The sequence below is a fragment of the Larus michahellis genome, chromosome 2, assembly GCF_964199755.1.
Source record: "Larus michahellis chromosome 2, bLarMic1.1, whole genome shotgun sequence".
In the NCBI taxonomy this organism is placed as follows: Eukaryota; Metazoa; Chordata; class Aves; order Charadriiformes; family Laridae; genus Larus; species Larus michahellis.
The window spans coordinates 35,675,689-35,697,907 of NC_133897.1; the positions used below are offsets into that span (position 1 = coordinate 35,675,689).

The 22,219-nt window shown below is 42.2% G+C and overlaps 1 protein-coding gene across 1 annotated transcript in view; it reads right to left on the reverse strand.

The window, feature by feature from the left end:
* RAPGEF5 (Rap guanine nucleotide exchange factor 5) overlaps nucleotides 1–22,219 on the reverse strand; it is a 163,945-nt gene that overhangs the window by 101,796 nt on the left and 39,930 nt on the right. Inside the window, exons 6-7 of the mRNA XM_074574833.1 lie at nucleotides 21,778–21,844; nucleotides 14,116–14,164 (exon numbers count right to left, since the gene is read on the reverse strand). Of these exons, the coding sequence (XP_074430934.1) occupies nucleotides 14,116–14,164; nucleotides 21,778–21,844 (116 nt within the window). The remainder of the gene's footprint in view (nucleotides 1–14,115; nucleotides 14,165–21,777; nucleotides 21,845–22,219) is intronic.

A 22,219-nucleotide genomic window follows, 5' to 3' on the forward strand; every position in this document is an offset into this window, starting at 1 on the left:
TATCCCAGCAGCACTTAAAGCTAGGCAAAATCAAAACGTGCTTGGGACATTGTGGCATATCTCTGTCCCAGGTTGGAAAAGTAACAACCCACTGGAGCACTCACCAGAGTGATTGCCCTACAGCTCCGTGTGGCCCCTGCTTCCCTAGGGCAGGTCAGGGCTTCCCAAGGCAACCTACTCCATCCAGCCAGGCTGGGGGCCCTGTGCAGCCCCTTCCCTTGTAACCCGCCTCCCAGCCTTCCTCCCCAAGAGCTGCCTCCTCCTCTTGCACACTGCCGCGCGTGCCCGTTCTACCCACTGCTGCTGAGGGAGTCACAAAGCATTCAGGACATCCATTTGCCAAACACCAGGCAGAACAACCGGCATGAGATGGGAACATTGCAAAGCCAGAAGGCATTAACGAATGCTAAAAAATGGTTGTTTGAGCAACTGCAAATCACTTAAGTCTGTGGCTGCATTAGCAGAAACACAACGTTTCCCCAACTCTCCTTTCAATTTTCTGATTTCTCCTAAAATCAATTTGCTGTAGCCGCTGATGGGCAAAACATCCCCACAGACGCTGGCTATTAATCACGGTATTTAAAGGAGTGGCACCGTGCTAGTAACAAGACCACAGGTCCAGGTTTAAGTGATTTACATTGATCCAGCCAGCTTTCCCACCAAGCCTGAGCAGATGGGCGCTCCGCAAACAGCTGTGCCAGGGGAAGAGGTTAGTGGCTGCCAGCCGTCCTCTTGTCACCGGCCTCTGTTACAAGTGTCCCCTTCCCTGCCCAGTGCCAGGGCAGAACACCCCAGAGCATCTTCAACCAAAGCAAACAGGCGGACCTTCAAGGAGCAGCACGCTGTCGCTAACCTGGCTGGGCTGGTAGATTAGTGGCCGGGGAGCTTGTGAGAAGCAGCAAACACCCACGGCTGAGGGCAGTAATATCTTTTACCTGGCACAAAGGGAAAGGGAAAGGGAAAGAGAAAGAGGGTACGCATCCACAACCCCAACGGATACAGGTATCCTTGGGTGTCGAACAATTTTAGCATGAGTGATTTTAAAGGTGATGAGAAAATGACCTCGGTTTAGATGTACCCTAAGTGAATAGCTTAAAAAAATAAAAGAAAAAAAGCTGGTTTTATCAGCAGTTTCACAGCTCAACTCTAAAAAAGCTGAAAAAGTTCATAATCCAAACCCAGTTCTCCTTGGCTTCAATGTTGTTTAGACTGTGTAAGGAATGTAGAAAAGAACCAGTAAATATTTTCTTAAAGGAAAAAAAAAAAAATCCCAGACCTCACACTGACGTTCTCGGAGCCCTCTTGGGAGAGAGGGAGCAGTCGGCCTCTTTTTCATGAAATCACAGACTTGATTTTTGTGTCCTTTCTGCCTCTTATCCAAACCCGTAAGAACCAGCCACAATTGAACCCTTTAATGACACGCAGGAAGCAACACTCAAGGAATCACACCATCTCATACCTTTTTTTCCATCACAAGAACATAGTCCCTTGAAGGCTGCAGTGGCCACACTGACAAATAACAATGCTTAATTATATTTTCTTGGTTTCTGTATGAAAAGGTTACTACATATTTTGTCCATAAAATACAGAAAAAACACACCAATTTCTTAAAATATTCCAGTGTATTCAGAAATTTATGTTACTGAGGATCATCACACACGCTTAAGAAACGAATTGCAGTATTTCTATACACGGTATGCCTCCTAACCCCGTAACAACTCACAGACAACACTTGAATTGGCCAAGGCACTGCCCTTGTGGGTTCTTCTGCATGCAATACAAGTTCTGCCATAAAATCTAAGAATTCAAGGATAATTTCCCACTTACTGTCAGTTGGCCACTTACTTTCTCATAAAAAGGCTTGACGTTGCAAACTCAACCATAGGAAAAGTGAGCGGAAGGCTAGGGTGGGATGGGAAAGTATTTCCCAGGCGAGTGTTGATTCTGGGACGGTTCCCTAAAACTGTAACATGTACATACAAAAAAGTTGTGAACTTTGGAGCTGGGCCAAACCCGTCCTTCTCCGCCAGCGTAAAACGGCTTTGCTCCCTGATACGAATACCCCAGCATGTCTTACAAAGCAGCAACAACCAGGGAAAGGCAAAGGTGGTTTACCCTAAGCTATATGTATCTATTTAATGTCATATTTGGGTTCAGGCTTCAGACCAGAGACAGGAAAAAAATGCAAGCAAACATAGAGTGACCAATTCCCTTTCCTACCTGCTGCATTTCTCCTTCTTTGGAACAGAAGTCGCCATGAATGAAAGAAAAAGATGTTAAATGAGCATTAGCTTGCTAACGTGCAGTTCAAATGTGTCTATTTGCAAATTAGCCTAGGGAATTCAGGATGTTGATTTTTTATGGTCACTTAAGGATTGCAGGGCCATCATCTGATCTGAGTTCCTTGTGCCCCCACGGACCAGAGCTGAGATTTTGCTAGCAGATTCTTCTGTAAACTAATGTTGGAACAGCGAATTCTTGTGGGGGAGAGCCTTGTCCTTTGGTAATCCTGTTTCAGCTTATTAAATCAGCAGAAAAGAAATAAGAAACAAAAGTAAATAATTTGGTACTGGCTACCTCAGCAGAATCAGCCATCACACGGGGGTGTGAAAGGGAAGGGAATGCAACCATCGCTCACACTGGAACTGAGCGCATCCTTTGTGTCACCATTACCCACCGAGAGTGTTCCCCTGCTTTTGTTGCCACGCTACAACGTTTAACGTAGATTTAAGACATCGGAAGGGATTTGTCTTCCCCAGCAGCACGGAGCATTATGGGCATGCTAAAGGGCTCACCTTAGCAAGACAGACTGGCATGCAGTGAGGGTCACAACAGCCGCCTGCAGCACTACGGACCTTCTCCTGCCTATGGAAGAATCCTGCCAAGGGTGCCAGGGTTACCCCCAGAGCAGTGTCTCCACAATACGCTGTTCTGTACGTCCCCAAACTTGAAGGTAAATTAATTATGTTTCATGAGTAAGATTTTAAAAAGTCACATAATACAATGCACATTATTTCATGTTAATACTTTGTCTTATTCAACATAGCAGACTCTTTCACCCAACTGAAAGTAAAAAGGACAGTTAAAAAAAAATAATTCACATATAAACCAACTCCTGGAACCCACGGCATGGCAATCTTCCCAGAGGCTTTGCTGTATTGTGCTTTCTTCCTTTTCTGTAAATGAAGTTTCTTCTTTCTACCCCTTCTGGCTGCAAAGATAACCTTCACAACACAAACCCAGGCACTAGCGTCACCCTGCTGCTGCAGCCAGCCAGACTGGAACAATAACACCAGGAGAGGTGTGAACTTCCTCCCTTTGGCTTAATAGGGTGTTAACTTTGAAAGCTAATTATTTAAATGCTTAAGAGAGGACTGCCATCACGGTTAACCATTTTGCTGCTGAACAGCAGGCAGGGACATATCTGTCCATCCGTAAGCGGCTCGCTGTGAGTGGCACCCACATGGCCATTCCAGGACAGAAAGCCAGCTTAGCTCCCCATCACATCACTGCTGGCTGTCCCACTCCTCCTATACTTGCTGTTCCCTCTCTTGTACTACCCTAAAGCATTTGGCGAGTGTGGATTGGCAAAGGATTACTTCTAACCTGGCTCTGGTTTGATGACCTGGTTGAGAACAGAGCCCCCAGGCAGGGCAGGGGACAGGGCACCCCCCGCAAGCCAATGTTGCTGCCAGACCCCTTGGTCCGCACAAGGGGTCTTCAGCCCTTGAGCTTGCTGTGAAGTCCAACCGCGGGACAAGGATTGCCTGCCTTTTGGGGCCAGGCAGCCCGTACACCTAGCCCTTGGCAGACATGGAGTTTACCTCTGCACTGCCCTAGGCTGCTCCCAAGGCTGAACTTGCCTAGCATGTTGCAAACCCTCAGGCAAACCCTCGGGAGCAGCCCAAGCCTGCGAGATCCCAGCTGCCAGGCTCACCTGCACAGCCTATGCACCGGCTGGATGAGGAGCTCCCTGTCCCCACAGCTGCTCCAGAAGCCGCTCTGCTCGCCATACGGAGCTCGGTCACCCCTAAGGCTACGTCCCCTCATGTTTTCAGTGATGCTCCTCAGTTTCAAATGGGCATGTTCATTTATTATTCAGCGTTGTCCTTTAACCTGCTAACATCCTACAACACCAAAGAACTCTGCCCTTTCCAAAGATTTCAATCCTCTCAGTACTATGAGCGCAAAATTTATATATGCATCTCTCCTTTCTCGCCAGTAAGCAAAAGGCACCTACGTGCCCTGTACAGATAGGAGACACGCACCACCTTGGAAGTGGTAAAGAGCCTACTCCTCAACAGCAGAACTTTGTTTATTTGACAAGCCAACAGATTTTCACTGTCTCATCCCTGATGGATGGTTACAGCCTGCTTTTCTGTCCCTGTCAAACCATCACTGTTGAAAAGACCTCAGGAATCTGCAAGAATATTCCCCGGGGGGAAGGCTCCAGTGCTCTGAATTGCCAGCAGCCTGCATCAGTTGATTTATCGTCAGCTGCTGGGAAGCTCACAACTTCTAGCATTCTTCTTATATCCCAAATTTTTTGAGAGGCGTGTTTCTTTTCTCTTTTCTTTTCTTTTCTTTTCTTTTCTTTTCTTTTCTTTTCTTTTCTTTTCTTTTCTTTTCTTTTCTTTTCTGTTTTGTTTTTGGTTTTTGTTTTTTTCCAAAGGAAGTTGCTAGCATGAAGCTTTTCAGAAACAAACAGGAAAAAAAGCATCTCTCTCTTAATCACATCATTCTAAGCTAATTTCATGATTTTTGAAAACTTTATTGTTATTTTGAACAATGGAGTTTGAGGTATCCCTTGTTATTCTTTGTGAAAGGTATAGAGCGAGCTCTAGAGAGGCTGGTTACTATGGCAGCTCTGAACTGTTTAACAGTGTTATAATGTTTGCTGACGCTTATTAATTTATCAGAGTGGAAAAAAATGAATAGCTCATACGGATACCACTGGGGAAACTAAAAGCCAGATTCTCCAACTTATGTAAGGCACTAGCGCTGGGCGGTGGAAAGGAAGATGAGCAGCAAGTAAATGCTTTACGAACCTCTGACTGAGGACCATTTTAAGCCAGACCAGGTCCTCGTGCATACTCCTCTATTTTCCAAGTCCTATTTCCAGATTAAAGGGGGGAAACCAACAAGCACTGAATAGCTCTGAAATCCCCAAAAGCTGCATGTAAGAGACAGCGATAATCCCAGGAATAAAACCCTCCAACTGAGAATCGGTTCCTTATTTACCATGAAACTGTAATCTTTTCCCAGAAATTACTGAAAAGAGAAAGCTTTTTAAGCTTAACGTGTTTCCTTTTATTAGCAATACAAAAATCGCCTTTGAGCTTTCTCATTCCTTCCCACTATTTCTGCATATATATATGCAAATTATCGTACCGATTTCCCTTCACCGAGTACACCACATATCTCTGAAACAGTTGGCAGGCCCCTGGGGGGGTGTTGCCCAGACAGCTGTGCAATCAGCTGAGTAAATCAGCTAATTAAAGAAACAAAGAAAATGCAAAAATTATTAAAGACAGACTCCTGCTTACAGCATTGTTCAGCACCTCTTTATCTAAAAAAGCCCAGCAAGCATGGGATGGAATAAAGGTGCTTGTAAATTGGGGAATGAGCTACTGCACACGTGACAATGATGCCATTTTCTCTCAAACACCAATCTGGGATTCATGATATTTATGCTTTGTAGTTTAAATCAATTTAATATAAATTACTCCAGCATTTTATTTCGTTTTAAAATGACAAAAGCACGAAATGTAATGTTGGTTTCGTAAGTGATTTCTGTATGTAAAAAATGGTCATTAACTTCTGCTTGACCTTAGGTGTAGAACTAATATTGAATTTGCACAGAGGGTACTCATTATGCTGGTCTGGTTTCCAAGCAGAAAAATAAGTTCCCAAGGGTCCTGGTGCTACAAGCCATGTCTCAGATCTCAAACAGGAAACAGGACTCCCAAAAATGATGCAAAAACATTTCCTCTCATTGCAGAGTTTATCAAAAGGAACAGATAGCAGCAAGGGTAGGAATCTGCAATCTAAACAGAGCAAAGCCAGGGTGGTAAGAAAGGAGGCTGACAGATGTAGATTTGGTCTTGCTGATCCATACACCATTAAGGCGCCGTTCCCTTCCACTGCATCCGAATGACCACAGGAAGGACAAACCTCACTTTAAACGAGACTCGGGCCCGCCTACGCTATATAGCCATTGTAAATTAAAGAATGAGCATACCAAGTAAAGCCACTGATATTTCCCAACTCAGCTGGGTTATGGCCTTTGCTGTTATTCTTTTCACATTATTGTACAAGTGGTTTTGTTAGGAAGTTCTGGTTATTTTATTTATCAATCAGAACTGGAGCCTCTCATCTGCGTTTGAAGGCTCATGTTTCATCCAAGGTGGTGGTGCATTAGAGGAACATAATTTGTAAAACACCTCTGGCTAAACAAGGGAGGCATTTTTTAGGAGATAATCAACTGCTGTTGATTCATGTGGCCAGGGAAGGTTTGGTTTTCAATGCCTGGCACTTTGTGATACATAGTAAGGAAAAGCCACATTTTACACATACTTTGAACATACGAATTCGTATCATTTTTTATCCAGAAGAAAAAAAGTAGAAAACGAGTTGCAAACACTGTAGGATTACTACAGGAACAGACAAAAGCAATGTTCTTTGTAGCAATAGCAGGTCGAGGAAGACCATTCAATGGCTGAATGCAGAAAGCTTTAACTTTTACCGGGTGCTTTTAGACATGCGTTTTCATGTGCATGATATTTAAAAAACCAAGTGGCAAGGAATGTATCTATAGCAGCGTTGCCTGAAACGAGATGTTGGAAGGGTGGAGAAGAGCCCGTTACATGATCAGCAGGTGCGGGGAGAATAATTGCTGGGAACTGATCAAACAAGGAGGTAGGGGCAGTCGCTGAGCAGGGTGGTGCAAACCGAAACACCGCGCTCTATTCCATGGAAACATCCTCGGGGCATGGCCAGGAAAGGAGCAGGAAACAAAGAGGACTCTGAATAAATAAATTCTGTGAACTCTCTGTAAATGTCTCTCCCAAAGCACTGGAAACAAAACATTCACCTGGGAATTGTTGGGTTTTTTTTTGCAGAACTGCTGTCTTTCCAACCATACTGTGCAATCTCTTTTTGCGTATGTGCAGAACACCTGTCACCTACACAGCTATCCTGCATTGCTCATTCTTCTATGCGAGTGCCTTACAGATCATACCAAAAGAACTATGCCTGAAGTTCTGAAACCACTGCAATAACCACACCATAAGCTGTCAAAATCCCTCTCAGCGTAATTCCCACCCGAGAGCTCTTTGGAGCTCTTTTCCTTCTCTTTCCAAGGCTCAGAGTCCATTCTGCGTTACATCAGCTGTGGAATACACAAAGGCTGGTGGGCGTAACTGCGTAGTCTGCTCACTGGTGTTGTCCAGGGCACTTCCCACCCCCAGCATTGCCCATGGTGGGCACAAAGCAGGTGGTCACCGATACAGCCATGGCACAACGGAGCTCTGTGTGTGTGTTGCACATAGTGTTCCTGACCAGCCAACATGATGGTCAACACCATTCCCCAGGGCTAGAAGGGGTCTGATCCTATCTTTTTGAAGCACTGCCAGTTTTCTGGTATGCCTGATCTCAGGAGTGATGGAAGAATCCCATGGGATGCAACAAGACATTGGTCCCTAGGAGTGGGCATTCCCTTCAATAAGGCATAAAATATTTTAAAAGGATCACTTAAAGAAGCCAACATGATTACCTCCCTTACTTCAAGGCATGAAATCCTCAAAGCACAATGTAACTTTACAAATATTCCTAGCTATGTTTTCAGGTGAAAACTTTTATTTTGAGCCACATTTCAATGGTCAGAGGAAAAGCAGAGATAAAGTTATCAGGACCTACCAGAAGCATGACACTCCTGCGCCTTTATTTTGAGTGGCCATTTCTCCAGGATAAATGCCATTATTAACACTTGCAGAAGAACTCTTATTCCACATATTTTGCCAAGTTTGACTCTTGCTTTAGAGAAGTGGATGCTTGGAGGAATTGAAAATTGTGATGAAATAAGGTCTTACTTAAGTCAAGTAAACAAACCCACTGAAAAGAGACGTAAGGGAACATAGAAGAGCAGCAACATACTACTGATACTAACCTTTTCCCACCCTTCAAACTTATCAATTTTTCCACGAGGGAAAATGCACACCTCTCTGGCACATGACTGTCACTTTATTCTGTAAACAGGAGCCCCTCTTTATGCCCTTTTTCAGTGACATAAAGTAAGTGGACATTTTACACCAGAGATATTGTATATCTGCTTGTTTACAAAACCTGTAAATTCAAAGGGTACTTGATATGTTTGAGATCTAAACACAATACTGAACTGCTCCGTTCTTCAGTGACCTTTGAGCATTTATTTGTGACCTCATTTTCAAGTATGTGTACAAATCTCATTCAAAGTCGTAATGATTTCCAAAGTTTTTGCTAACTATTGGGGTATAAAGTTACCAAGAAGTCTCACAAGGATCTGTGCTACTTAGGGAAAAGGGCTGAGTGGTAAAGATGTGGTTTCCTGAGTTAACTAAGCTGACACAACAGCTTAATGCTGCCAAAAGGGTCTTACTGAGTTCCTTCCCGCATCTCTCCACCTCCTGACCCTGATAAGAAGCCACCACCCTCACTTTGTGCCAACTCCAGCACATGCTGCTGCAATACTGCTCTCGCTGCCCCATCTCAAAAGGAATACAATAGATGTGGCAAAAATTATCAGATTTAATGGGATAGATTTGGTATGAGGAATGACTAGCAGTTTAGCCTGGAAATGAGACAATTCACAGGGGGTATGACAAAGGTGAATCCTGAATAGTGTGATGATGAACTGGGAATGGATTGTTCACCACTTACCGTCACCAAAGAGCTATATCGCAACTGAGTGAGGGTCGTGGGGAATGTGTTTAAAACAAACAAGAAAAAATACGCTTTCACATACCACACACATGAATTGTGGGGCCCTGTGCCACAAGAGATGATGAAGGTCAGGAGTATACGCAGGCACAAAAATCAATTCGATAAATTAATGGAGAAAAGGTTCACCAAGGGCTACCTAACACAACATAGTGGGTACAGCAAGATCCCTCTTGCACAGACTGGTAGATGCTGAGTACGCACATCAGAAGAAGGACTGTTTGTACTTGCTCCGTTTCTCTACCCTGAGCATCCCCTACTCATCGCTCACAGTAAGATCGGAGCTGGATGGACTTTTAACCTGACCCAGCCTGGCTGTTCTCATGTTTTTAACCGGGCTGACCTTGCCTGGAGTGTGTTCGAGTCGAGTCACGCAATCAGCTCTGACAGCTGTGCTGTAGAGGTGGCGCAGCGGCTGGGAAAAGGAATAGCTGGTCACAGCTTGCTTTTCATTCATGTGGGCAAAGCTCAAGCCCCAATGACTGCTTCATATTGAATCGCCTGCCCTAAAATAAAAATACTAAGCAAATCACATATAGGCGGTTAAGTCCTGACAGAAGCAATACAAAAAGAAAGGGGAAGGGTGGATATGTATACATATATGTCAGAACAGGGTGGAGGCAATCCAGAAGATCTCAAATATAAAGTTAATACATTGCGAAAGTCATATTATTATAAATAAAATGTAAACGACCCATTTAAAAGAAAAATCATAGAGCTTGTAAATTTAAGAATGGCACGACTAAAAAGTATCTAACTATATTGTGGAAACCTGAATATCATTCTTAAGAGGGAGCAAAACCACACACAAGTGCTAGGGCTTTTGTGGCTGCCCTGCCCTTCACAGTGGGAGGGAGAAGCACCCAGAGCCCCGACGCTGCTCCTGTAACACCTGTGGAGAAGCTGCTGTCGTCCCTTCCTACCTCATCAATATGGTCAGATATTATCTTAATTAGCGCCTGTATTCAGAAGCACAAGGACCAGAGCCGTGCTCTTACTAATGGCGCTTTGCACGAATAACATTATAGAAATTGGTTTAGATATGAAGTTAAAGGAATTTGCTGGGTGATGCCATGGGGTGCAGCTGGGTTCATGCACAGCAATGCAAGGTGTCTTGTTTGTGGATGGGATTAACAGCAGTTCAGAGCATCCACCTGACAGATTTTGATCTGTTCAGATGTACCTGTGTAGCTCCGCCACCGGCTAAAGCCTCCAGCCTTAGGCTATTTGCTGCTTTTTATCCTTGTTTTAGTTACCACCTCTAACACATAAGAGATGTCATGAGCCATGACAAGGAATTGAGATAAATGCCAAACCCTGTAAACCTTCAGATGAGAGGCTGCGTTTCTGTTACGTTTCAGCACATTTGTGGAAGCCATCAGTAACCAGCAAGGTATAAATAAAGCCAACAATTCTAATGCCAAGTGCTTACAATTAAAAAAAAAAAAAAGTTATCTTCTGCTCCACTTCCTTGCTTCCCCAAAACCTTTTAGCAAACCAAGGAAGACAGCATTTAATCTATTTATTCTAAGGTTAAGCAAGAACAATTTTAATGTTATTTTTATAAAGTGCACAGGCTCATTTTCCCCTCTTAGGTCACCTTTATCATGAGAGTTTTATTCTAATGAAATATAAATGTGCTTTCTAGTCAACAGTGTTACTGAGGTCCAGCAAAACTTCAGGATTACAGACACTAATTTTACTATTTTTTTAGTTTCATTTGCAAAGACACTAAAAATGCTGAGCTCTCTCTGCATGAGGGCTCTCAAATACCTCTCTGTCAGCTTACACCTAGCTATTGGAGTGGGATACGTGCAGTACACATCCGAAATATGAAAACTGAGCCCTTTTCCACAGCATAGAAGTTTTTCGTTTTTCAGGTTCTGCATTTTTCCTTCAGCCATCTGTCAGTTTTATGTGTTTCTCCTATTCTTCCACCCCACATTAAAAACAGAAGAACACCTCTTGGGGAAAGGCATTCTCCCCCACACCCTATTGACTTTTTATTTTCTGGTAGCCGACATTCAGATCAAGTCAGATCCTGTACTAGCAAGAATTTGATACTCTGCCCTACCTCCCAGCAGGCCCAGGTCTCTACCTTGGTTTTCAAAGCATTTTGTCAGTAGATACAGCGTCTAAATAACTGAAACAGCCATTCTGCCCCAAGAACTGAAATAGCTGTGATTGATTACCACTCCTCATATACATGTACTAGGTAGCAAACCCAAGCTTCATTTAAACAAAAATAAACTGTTTCACCCTGGTAACCAAAGGTGATGTTTCCTCCCTCCAAGAATAGCAAACCTTCCTAGTTGGACCCTCTTCACCTCTTGCAGAGGGTGTTTGTGGCTTGTATAGCACTTTCCATGCAATGTAACCCAGCAATTACAACAACAGTCTCAGACAAGTAATAGGAAAGCTTTAATCAGCCAGTTTTTCTAGCACAATTAAATCACTGCGAAGTGCCTCTCTAAGGGCAGAGGTATATCCAGAAATTAAAGTAATTCAGGAACAAATTACACAGTCCTTGCATTAAGCAAAAATACTCTTTTTTTTTGCTCTTACTGGTAGTGCTAACTGGCTATCTAGAGGAAATATTTTAAAACACTGTAATTTAAAAACCACCAAACAATCAAAAACTTCTGCACAACCGCTTTGGTTTTTGGGCTGCTGATCTCTAGGAAAAGTTTTGGCTAATGAACTGATTACCAACTGCAGGCAGGTTCCAGCCAGCAGAGTAGGACCGTGCCCGTCGCCCCCGCTCCCCACTCGTGGGGGAATCCCAGGGCGGATGAGCCAGGTGCCCACGCTGTTCACACCAGCCTGGAAGCCACCCAGGGCAGCTGGCCCAATAGCCATGTTCCACTCTTTTCATGCCAAAATAAACTCTTTGTCTGATCTTGGTTGGTTTATTTCCTGGAATTACATGGAGTCTTGGGAGAGGGTTAGGAGAACAGTATCTTCAAAAGATACTGGGGCTTCTAGCTCCAGAGGTACTTTCTCTGAAATATGCTTCGCTTCACCAGGCACAGCATACCATAGCTTGATTGCTAACAGTAACTGCTACGCTGTGAATTTAACCATCAGCAATAAAATAAAAAAAAGCGTAATCAACCACCCTAATTTACTCTGCTCCTACTGTAGCAAAGGCATTAACTTAAATTAGACCTTACAGTTATGCCTGATCATGTAGTCGTTTTTTACAGTCGTCCAAGATGAGGCATAAAGAAATGCAAATTTCAACAACAAGCATGCACTAGTTAAATTGACTAAAGAGGTATCTTTTGTTCAGATCTAAACTGATATTTTAAGTGTTTACCTTAATGTATTAGGAAAGGCTGGTCAGCACTTCAGAGCTCTATAGGCAGCTTTTTTTTATTTAAGGCTGTGATTTTTAACAAAATATTTCTACGTACTCAGTGTGAGTTGCTACTACACTAATAGAAAGGAGACTCCAAGAGCTATACTCCTTTCCCATTTTCATCTCCTGCAGCTTATTCCTAATCCAACCCCATCCCATTTTCTACTGACACAACCGTTTACGTAGCCACCCACCGACAGGAAATGGGAGGCTAATTCAGGTTAAAATCAACTCTTTTGGGGAATGGAGTTTTTATTTATTGCCAGTAGCAGTAGTAATATTTGCCAACGCAACTGCCGAGAAGTAGGGAAAGAGATTTCTTAGAACAGTATAACCAAGTAAAAAGGTAAATGGCACCATACTCTCGGCCATTTTACAGCAAAACTAAAGGTTTCCTTGAGCCCTTCCTTAAAATAGCCTGTTTTTCTCTGCACCGAACCAGAGCAGAAGCATTTCCGTGTTCAGCCATTATAATTCAGGTGGGACTGGGGTGATACCAGGTAAGGGCAAGCAGCTGAGGGGTGTTAACACCATAAACTACTACAGCAGTTTCAGAAGCAAAGCTATTACACAGAAGCAATTTAGGTCCGAATTCACACTTACATTTGTGTTTACTTTCTGCAGGCTTACATTTACAGATGACTGTGGATATAACCTATGGGTACCTCTATTTCCAGAGAAAAATGTATCAAACTGTGTCTAGAATAATTTTGTAATACTTCACATTTTCACAAGGAAATATCTGCAGATATGTCAGCCACATCTTCTCGGTGCCTCCAGGTTAAGATATCCTGTTGTGCGCAGTGCGTGTGTCGTGTGTAATAAATTTTGTGCTGTACTTGTAAGCCGCAGCTAGACAGTAGACAGATACAGATATTATGGCACAATATTATTAACAGGTGAGAAAATAGCTCAAAAAGTGCAAGATTTGTGGTCTCAATTTCTAGCAAAATCACTGAAGATCACAAGAGATGCTCAGTGAAAAAGACCTCCATGGCTGTATAGTCAGGTCCGACCAAGTAGGTTTTGTTAGTTCCCATGCGGTGGCCGGCAAACACAGCTGCCGCGCTTCCGCTCCAGCTCAGCAATGCAGATAGATACCCTCTGAAAGTGGCTGTGCTACCAAACCCCAACAGAGCTGAGATGGCCACATATTTCACTGCCTTTGCACTCTATCACCAGAATTTGCTGTAAATGCTTATACTATCAAACACTTTCAATTATCCACTTACATTTCCTCTTCTACTGCCCTGATAACAGAGACTTGCCTCTACAGCCATACAGATGTATAGTCAAGTCTTCAGGAAATAACACCTTCATGGATGAACTTGTCCTTTTGCTTTAGCATATAGAGATACACCTGACTGGGCAGCTAAAACACAGTGAAGATGGCATGATATACTGGGCCATAAAAGAAAACATAGGAAAATTCTCAGCTTATTTGTCTTAAATGTAAGTCAAATAAAGACATAAGCTTCTTTTATAAAGTGCAAGTCCAGAGAAAATAGTGATTTTGTCCAGAAAAAGGCCCACGTTCACATTCAACTGTAACACTCCGATTTTATCAGCTAGGTCATTAGATGTGACGAGCTAGGGGAAGCAAAGCTTGACAGTAATTGCATTGTGCTATACACACAGATTCTCCAACGAGAGAGGAATGAGGTCCGCTATCTTTGCTTCCCCATGTTAATAAGACAGCAATGACAATCCAAGTGCTTCAATAAATGACAAAAGGGATCAGTGTTACAAAACCCCCTCTGAAGCCCAGCCTGACTCACCTGACTTCCTGGCTTTCAAGGCAATGACAGCAGCCAGTTCCCTCTGTACCTAAAATACCAGGAAAAGAAAGAATGGTTATAGTTACTGGCACAGTCAAACAAAACAAAATGCAACACTGGTAAGATATCGGCTATTGATCCTTTGGAGCAGACAACTGCACATGGAATTATGCAGGTACTTGGTTCTGAAACTACAGTCAGTTTTCCTAGCAAATCTATTTCCTTTTCAGCTGGGAGTTCTATGACAACTTTTTTTTTTTTTTTTAAACTTTAATTTCATGTAACTACTGCACATTCCTTAGGGAGTGGGCAATTCAGTAGCCCAACCTGTAATTTATTTGCACAGCATATCTCTTTTCACAAGCACTCACCTGAAGCATCTTCCTTTCCTTGTTAAATGTTTGTTTTGCCTCTGCTGAGCACACTGTAATGCTGGATTTATTGTGTGACTCCAGGATAAGAGAGTTCTCCATGCTGAGGTCCGGCTGAGGTTCACGTATATAATTGACATGCGCTTTACGGAGCTTTCAGGAGGGAACAACCTCTCCTAGTAGCACGGCTGAGCATTTCAGAAACAAAATTTAACTTGAGATGAATGTGCAGAGGTAAGAACCACCTGATTTCCAGATTGACAGGCTATCTCGCCAGCCTGTGATGAAACAGCCCTGCCATGCTAGCCAGTTCCCTTCCTCATTCTTCATATTTTCCCTAGCATCTCTACACAACCAGCTACCGTCCCTTTAGCCAGCTCGACTCTACATCCACTTCTCTCCACAGGTCTGTTCCTTTTTCTATCAGTAAAATTCTGTATTGTGCATTGTTTTTATGCTTCATACTTCCTTACTGCCATCGTCTGTCCCATTGCAGCTGCTTCAAGTGCCCTCCAGTTGACCTAGAGCACCCTAGACACTCTCTCCTGCATAAACCTCAGCTCTTCCCTTCCTTTGCCCCATCTGAGCTCTCAGACCCTTCTGCACACCTCCCAGCTTCTTCCAGTTTCCCTCATTTTCCCAAGACGGTCTGTCTTTAGTATTAAAAAAAAATAATTATGGGACATTCCAACTATTTTTCTAGGGATTGTCTTCCCTCTCTGTACAAAGTCTCTAGCAGTGCATACTAGCCATCTTGTCTAACAGACCTATGCAAAGCTCAAGGCTATTCTGCAGTGGGAGTTTTGACATCCAGTTTCTGAGAGCATGTGAAATTTAAGACATCGTTCACAAGACATGTGGTATGATCAGAATAAGGCACAAAACCTGTGAAGGATCCCCAAAGCAATACAATTACTAACAACTGTCAACATCCTGCTCTCACTATTCTGAAGAAAAGTTTGAAAACAAGAATAATTAACATTATATGGGTCTGAGCAGAAAGGCAGACAAAATCACCCAGGACATTTCAGTACAATGCTAACTCCAGGATCCACCGATCAGATACTCAGCAGCCACCCAGCAGTATGCAGTCATACCAGAGGCCACATCCTTCCTCTGTTTGCATCCTTCCTTCCCTTGTGGCAAAGGACCAGGGAACTTTTTTTGCTGTCCTTGCAAGGTACAAGGATCTTTTCTACTCCTGGCTGCTGCCCCACTGAGAGGGACAGGGTTTTCTGCCACTCCAAGCAGGAAAATATGAAGGCAGTGCCACAGTTTTCTTAAATGTCGTCCTGTTTCCAGCACAATTGTGCAAGCTGGCAGTATTACCTTCCCTTCCTTCCTTCCTGTACACTCATTCCCATGTCTGGAGAACTGTTAATCATGGTTAATGTAACCATAAACTGCAAGTAAGATGGGAAAGAACAGTTCTTCTGTGGAAAAACAATTTGCGTGCTTGCTTACTTTACAGCAATTAATATACACTAGTAATAATACATACAAGCTATCCAAAGTTAGAGTGGGATTTTCAATAAAAGCCCAAATTGTTTCCGAGTAACAACACCACGACTTTTTGTGGCTACCCGGCTCAGGCCCTCTCCCTTCACTAAACTCAGCAGGAGGTACCAATGTCGATGCCCCGATCCCGGTCTATTCTCACAGGTTACTGACAGTAAGAAACAGTGCACTGATCTCTCATCTTTATCTTTTAGCATTTAATAGACACGTTATCTCAAGATTAGCCTTAGGAGATGCTACAATCTGCAACAGTTGTAAACATACCAATTAACCCAATCAAACAATTGAAAAATGCAAATTTCTTCCTGAGTGTAAAGAAAAAACCATCTTCTCAGAAGAAAAAGCAGCGCTGTGGCATCCTGCAGTTATACTTGCAGTATTACTTTTCCTTATAAGGTGGCACTTTTCAAGTTTGAAAGACAGTGCTAATATCATAGGCAGTAAAAAGGCTGTTTTTCTGTCTTTTGTCTATCTTATGCAAAATATCTCATTGTTTGCTGTGTGCCAGGAATGCAGCCGGTGTGTTACTTAACCTGAGCAAAACCCTTCAGTTAAAGCAGGAGAAAAAACTGTTCTTCTAGTCTTAGTCTTAATATTAAGCAAACGTTCCTTCATCAAAGGGTTTCATCCCGACAGTCTGATCTCCCTCTCATAGGGCACACTCACATCACAAAGAACTGGTACTGCTGAGCATCCTGCTGGATTTGCCTGGTGTCCCTAGGTTTCGTAATCTATATGCTTTTGTCTATTTTAGTGTAAATGCACTTGACATCTCCGCTGGACATGCAATTCCTATGCATCATTACACTAATGGAAATCCATGTGCAACGTTCATTCCTCATTGCACACATGCTACACATTATCATACTTCTTTCTAATAGGATTTCAGTTACTGCCCGTTTGACAAAATCGATAGTTGCACATCACATTGAAGATAATAATGTGGACTCAAAGTAAAATACACATTCAAAAAAGAGCTATGCCCACCATAATAAATTGAGATATTAAATACAAAAAACAGGGTTTATACATATAGGTTGTCGCTACAAAGCTAACACTATCTACATAGTATCCCATTTTGAGTCGCATTGAAGATGTCAAAACTGATCCAGTTTAAAGGCCAGCTTACTGCACAGTATTTACAGAAATATTATGAAAGTCTGAAAGAGAACATTTTGAGTGTGCTGTTGGCATGTTACCACATCTTAATCAGTTTTCTTTTTGCAATATGAAAAAGCAAGAGTGTGCATACAGAGTGGTACCCACGTGTACTTCTGCCTGACTAAATACAAATGGCATATTTATATGGTGAATCTTCTCATCTTCAAAGGACAGAGGCAGAGATTATTCAAAAGTAAATGACAACTACTGTTCTTCTCTTATCCATGAATCAGCTCATTTTATCACAGAAGACACAGTTGTGCATCTAGTAGACAGTGCTCTACCACCTCTGCTTTTTTCCCCTCTCTTTTTTCTGCCTATAGTAGTCTTTTGTGAAACAGTATTCTGGATGTCGGTGTGCCAAATAAGACTTCAGATCTAGAGACAAAACGGCAATGCTTACAGAATCTCAAAATGAAATCCTGCAACAGTAAGCTCTAAACAGCAGGGTTTTGAAAGAGTCTAGTTCACATTTTTGCATCTCAAGTAATGATAGTTTCATGGACTTTAAATAAAAGTAGTATTGGCTCACGTCTTCAAATACCAGAAAACTGTATTTCCCAGATACACTGCATTCATATTCTCATATTCTCTTCCGTCCCATCACGAGGTAAGGTAAGAGCTTTGCAGTGGAAACACTCACAGCCATCCCACTGTGCTCTGGGTTTAGCAGACAAGACATTGAATATGAAGCTGTTCTTTGGGAGATGACATGGAATACATGACAGCTCTGGAATGCTTCTTTAAACCCAGGAGTAATCACTGCATTTTCTTAAAAATTCGTGATGAAAAAAATTATCCAATGCAAATGCATTTCAAATGGCACTTTGCACTTGCACAAATGCTTGCATGTCAGCTGCATTTACAATTTAAGTTTGATGGTGTTGTCAGTGCCTCATTGTAATGGGGCATATGATATAAGCATGTAATTTGATAGGCTCCGTTCAGTTATCTTGACTGACTCTGCTTCTTCCATCATAGAATAAAGCACATAGAAAAAGCGTGACCCCCAACAAGTTAGTTTCTTATCTTTTGTATCTGACTGTGCTCTTAAAAGACGTGTATTTCATACATTATGGACAAATTAAGACAATAAGAAACCTCTGCAGTTTTTTCCCCACTGCCCTTCTGACTTGGCATCATTCACCGCAGCTATTGCTATTATCTTTTCCAATCTCCATAACAATTGTTTAAAATCAAGAGTGCATTTCTCTAACTAATCAGTTCTAGATTAGCTGAATCATCAAAAAAAAATAAATCACAAATTCTGCAGTGAATGTGAAAAGTGGAACTCTACAAGAAACAACACCTGGTAACAAAAAGCAGTAGGGAGTAAGTAATAAGAGCAAGGCCAACAAAGAAAGTCAGGCTACAGTAAAGAAAAAGAGGTAGAGAGAGGAATTCACCAAACTTGTACAGATGCCGCTATGTCCGTGCTAATCACTCTATAAGCCCTTCATAGAGAGTGCATACCTTACCAATGGAGCCTAAGGTATGACAGTTTTTCCCTACAGTAGACTTTAAAAACAACTCATTTATTCAGCATCCTACAAGTGCCTATTTCTGGTCCCTGACTGTAAGGAGCACCTGGGGAAGCCAGCTCAGATGTAGATGCCTGCCATATGGCCACTTATATTTAGGTGAGGTGAGTTCAACCCTGTGCAACAGCAATAGCTTTTACAGAGTTACAGAAATACATAATTAGACCTTACGTGCATGCATGCTTACAGTTTCTCCTGTGCTTTCAGATGCTAAAACAGTGAGTTATATTTTAGGCACATGGATTCCTCCAATGGTGCTTGGGCTGGATCTTCACAATCAGTTTCGGTTTGAAAATTTGGAAATTTAATCCCCCAAAAAAGAAAAGCTGACACAGAAGCATCCTTCTGACCTGACACAGAATGTTTTATTCCATTACATGAAAAGCAAAAAAAAGCAGAAGAGATTGCGGTACTATGAACACTAATAAGATTTGAACCTCCAAACCTAGCAATGTACAAAAAAGTCAACTCTGATCTCTGACTGCTTTATTGTTGGAGTAAGTGTGGCTGGAAGTAAGGTTTTTGGTTTGTTTTCACTTTTGAAACACTGGTCTGAAGAGTATTGTGAACAGGATTCTGAATTAAGAATTCTTCAATGAAGACTGGTTTGATTCTGTGCAAAATATGTAAACATTCAGTGAGCCAAAAAAGCAAGACAGTGTGAACACATTTCCAGTCGTGGCTAATACCTTCACTTTTGGTTTCCAGCTCCTGCTCACAGGACTCTCTTTCCCTACAAATTCTGAAGCTGGCAGCAAAAAGAAAAAAAAGGAGAACCTGTATCCTGGTGAGTCCAGCCCTCTGCTGAGTGGTGCAAGCTGAGGGTTGAAATTGCCTTGGGACACATAAAGGTTCTCCATACACTCGTAGTGAGTACTTTAGATCCCAGTCTACAGTATGGAGCAAAAGCAGTATTCTGGAGGGGTAAGATGGAGAAGTTCATATACAGAGGGTAGTATTTGGAGGATTCTCTCTGGTCTTATGGTTTTCCCCAGGGTTAGACTAGAAAATTGTTCTAGAGAGCCTGCACAGTTTTGTGGAAAATCAGAAAATGCAGGAGAAAAGATCAGTCTTTTTGATGCCACCATGGCAATAGATGGGTCTCAGGCCATCTGGAGATGCAACTGCCTAATTTTTCTTTAGCTAGTTAGCTACAGCAAGACAATGGTTCATTTAAAAATATCTGCCCATGTGCCCTGCTGCTGGAATCACTCATGATGTATTTCAAAGGTTTGACCTTGCAAGCTAGACGTGAAGCACTCTGAACTCACTGGCAATTACTCACATGTTTAAAGATATGTATTTTACTCAAGTGTATCCAGTACAATTAGATCCTGTTCTTAAAGTCAGAAAGTCACTTTACTTTGTTCATAGAATCATAGAACGGTTTGGGTTGGAAGGGACCTTAAAGATCATCTAGTTCCAACCCCCCGCCATGGGCAGGGACACCTCCCACTAGACCAGGCTGCTCAAAGCCCCGTCCAGCCTGGCCTTGAACACTTCCAGGGATGGGGCATCCACAGCTTCTCTGGACAACCTGAGTTATTGAGTGCTTCCCTTTTTTAACTGATGAAAAAACATTATTCATCTATTTTTGAGGGACACTGGCAAAGTTTTATAGAGTTGGTAGTTTCATGGGCTTTTGAAAAGATCTTACTTTGCAAAAAGTATTTTGTGTTTTTCTATTTTTTCTCTCTATGGAACTAAAAATTGAGGATATTGAGGTTCTGAGTTCTTTCATTTTCAGTTAGGAAAAAAAGGTAGAGGACGCAAGGACTTTGAATACAGAGAAAATTAAAAACAAAAAACAATTTTGAAACACTAAATTTTCTCAATGTCAATTATTTTTGCATAAGGTTGAGCATACAGAACCACTGGCTTTACAAACACATTACAAAATGTCTTTTGTAAAGACATCTGTCTTTACAAAATACAGCCACAAATTCTCCTTCCCTTCCATTTTTCAGAAATTTCAGGACAGTACTTTATTCATTTTACTTAAAATAGCTCTTATCCTCATGCCTTTTTCACGACAACTTCACCCTGCTTGGTTGACTTTCATCCTGTACTTTATCACGTACCCAAAACAGAACTGGCACTAATTCTGTGTTTTGCTGATACCATCATTTAGGGGTGATGTTTGCAGAACCATACAATCACAGAATGGTTGAGGTAGGAAGGCACCTCTGGAGGTCGCCTGATCCAAACCCCTGCTCAAAAGCAGGGTCAGGTAGAGCAGGTTGCTCAGGACTATGTCCAACTGAGTTCTGAACATCTCTAAGGATGGAGACTCCACTTAAGTCTCTGGGTAACCTGTTCTACTGTTTGATCACCCTCATGGTAGACAATTTTTTTTCTTATGTTTAAGTAGAATTTCTTGAATTTCAGTTTGTGCCGCTGCTTCTTGTCCTGTCACAAGATGTCACTGAGAAGAGCCTGGCTCTGTCTTCTTTATTCCCTTCCATCAGGTATTTATACACATTGGTAAGATCCTCCCATAGCCTTCTCTGTTCTCCAAGCTCAACTCCCAGTTCTCTCAGCCTCTACTTGTAAGTCAAATACTCTACTCCCCTGGGTGTCTTCATGGTCATTCGCATACACTCCAGTATGTTCACGTGTCTCTTGTACTAGGAATTCAGAACTGGACCCAACACTGCAGATGTGTCACACCAGTGTGGAGTAGAGGGGAATGATCACCTCCCTTAGCCTGAGGGTAACTAATGCAGCCCGGGAAGCAGTTGGCTTTCTTTGCCGCAAGGGCACATTTCTGACTCATGTTCGACCTGCTGTTCACCAGAAAAAATCACCATGATCCTCCAAATTGGTATCTCCTGGGCCATGAATAGCATGGATTACAAGAGAGCAGGCTGCAGCTGTCCTTGCTAGGTCTGATTTTAATAGCTTTGGAATTGCACTCTAAGACCTCAGTAACGTTTCCTCCTTTCAGAGACAAAAAAGTAGTTTGCATTACAAACACCTGCTCACTAAAACTAAGTCTTTAATTTGAAAGGATCCAAAACATGACAATATTTCAAACATGATCAGTACAAACTTTGATGCAGTGACCTTACCGCAGAAGTGAGACGAGCAAGAATTTCAGCATTGGTTTCTGCCGTATCTTCTATTTTCTGATCAGGCCTTAAAAAAATAAAAATAAGATTTTATTATTTCTTTCATTTTGTTTCAATATCTTTTGATTCCTGGAAAGCAAGGGAACTGTGTACCCACAGACACTAATGTAAAAGAGCTTTTGAGATTCCACATCAAAATGATGACTGCAACATGACAATAATTAATTGTGTCAGTAACGACAGAGTACACCCTTTGTCCCTTGCTGTCAAGAACTCTTGTGATTGGACTAGTGTAAAACGGTGAGAGAATTCTTCGGCTATAAAAATATGATGAAGAACTGAAGAATGCAGGACCCTCTTAGCTCAGAGTTTATTGGAATGCATATTTTGCTCTGCTAAAAACATACTCCATCAACAGTGCAAAGACTTTTCCATCTGCCCA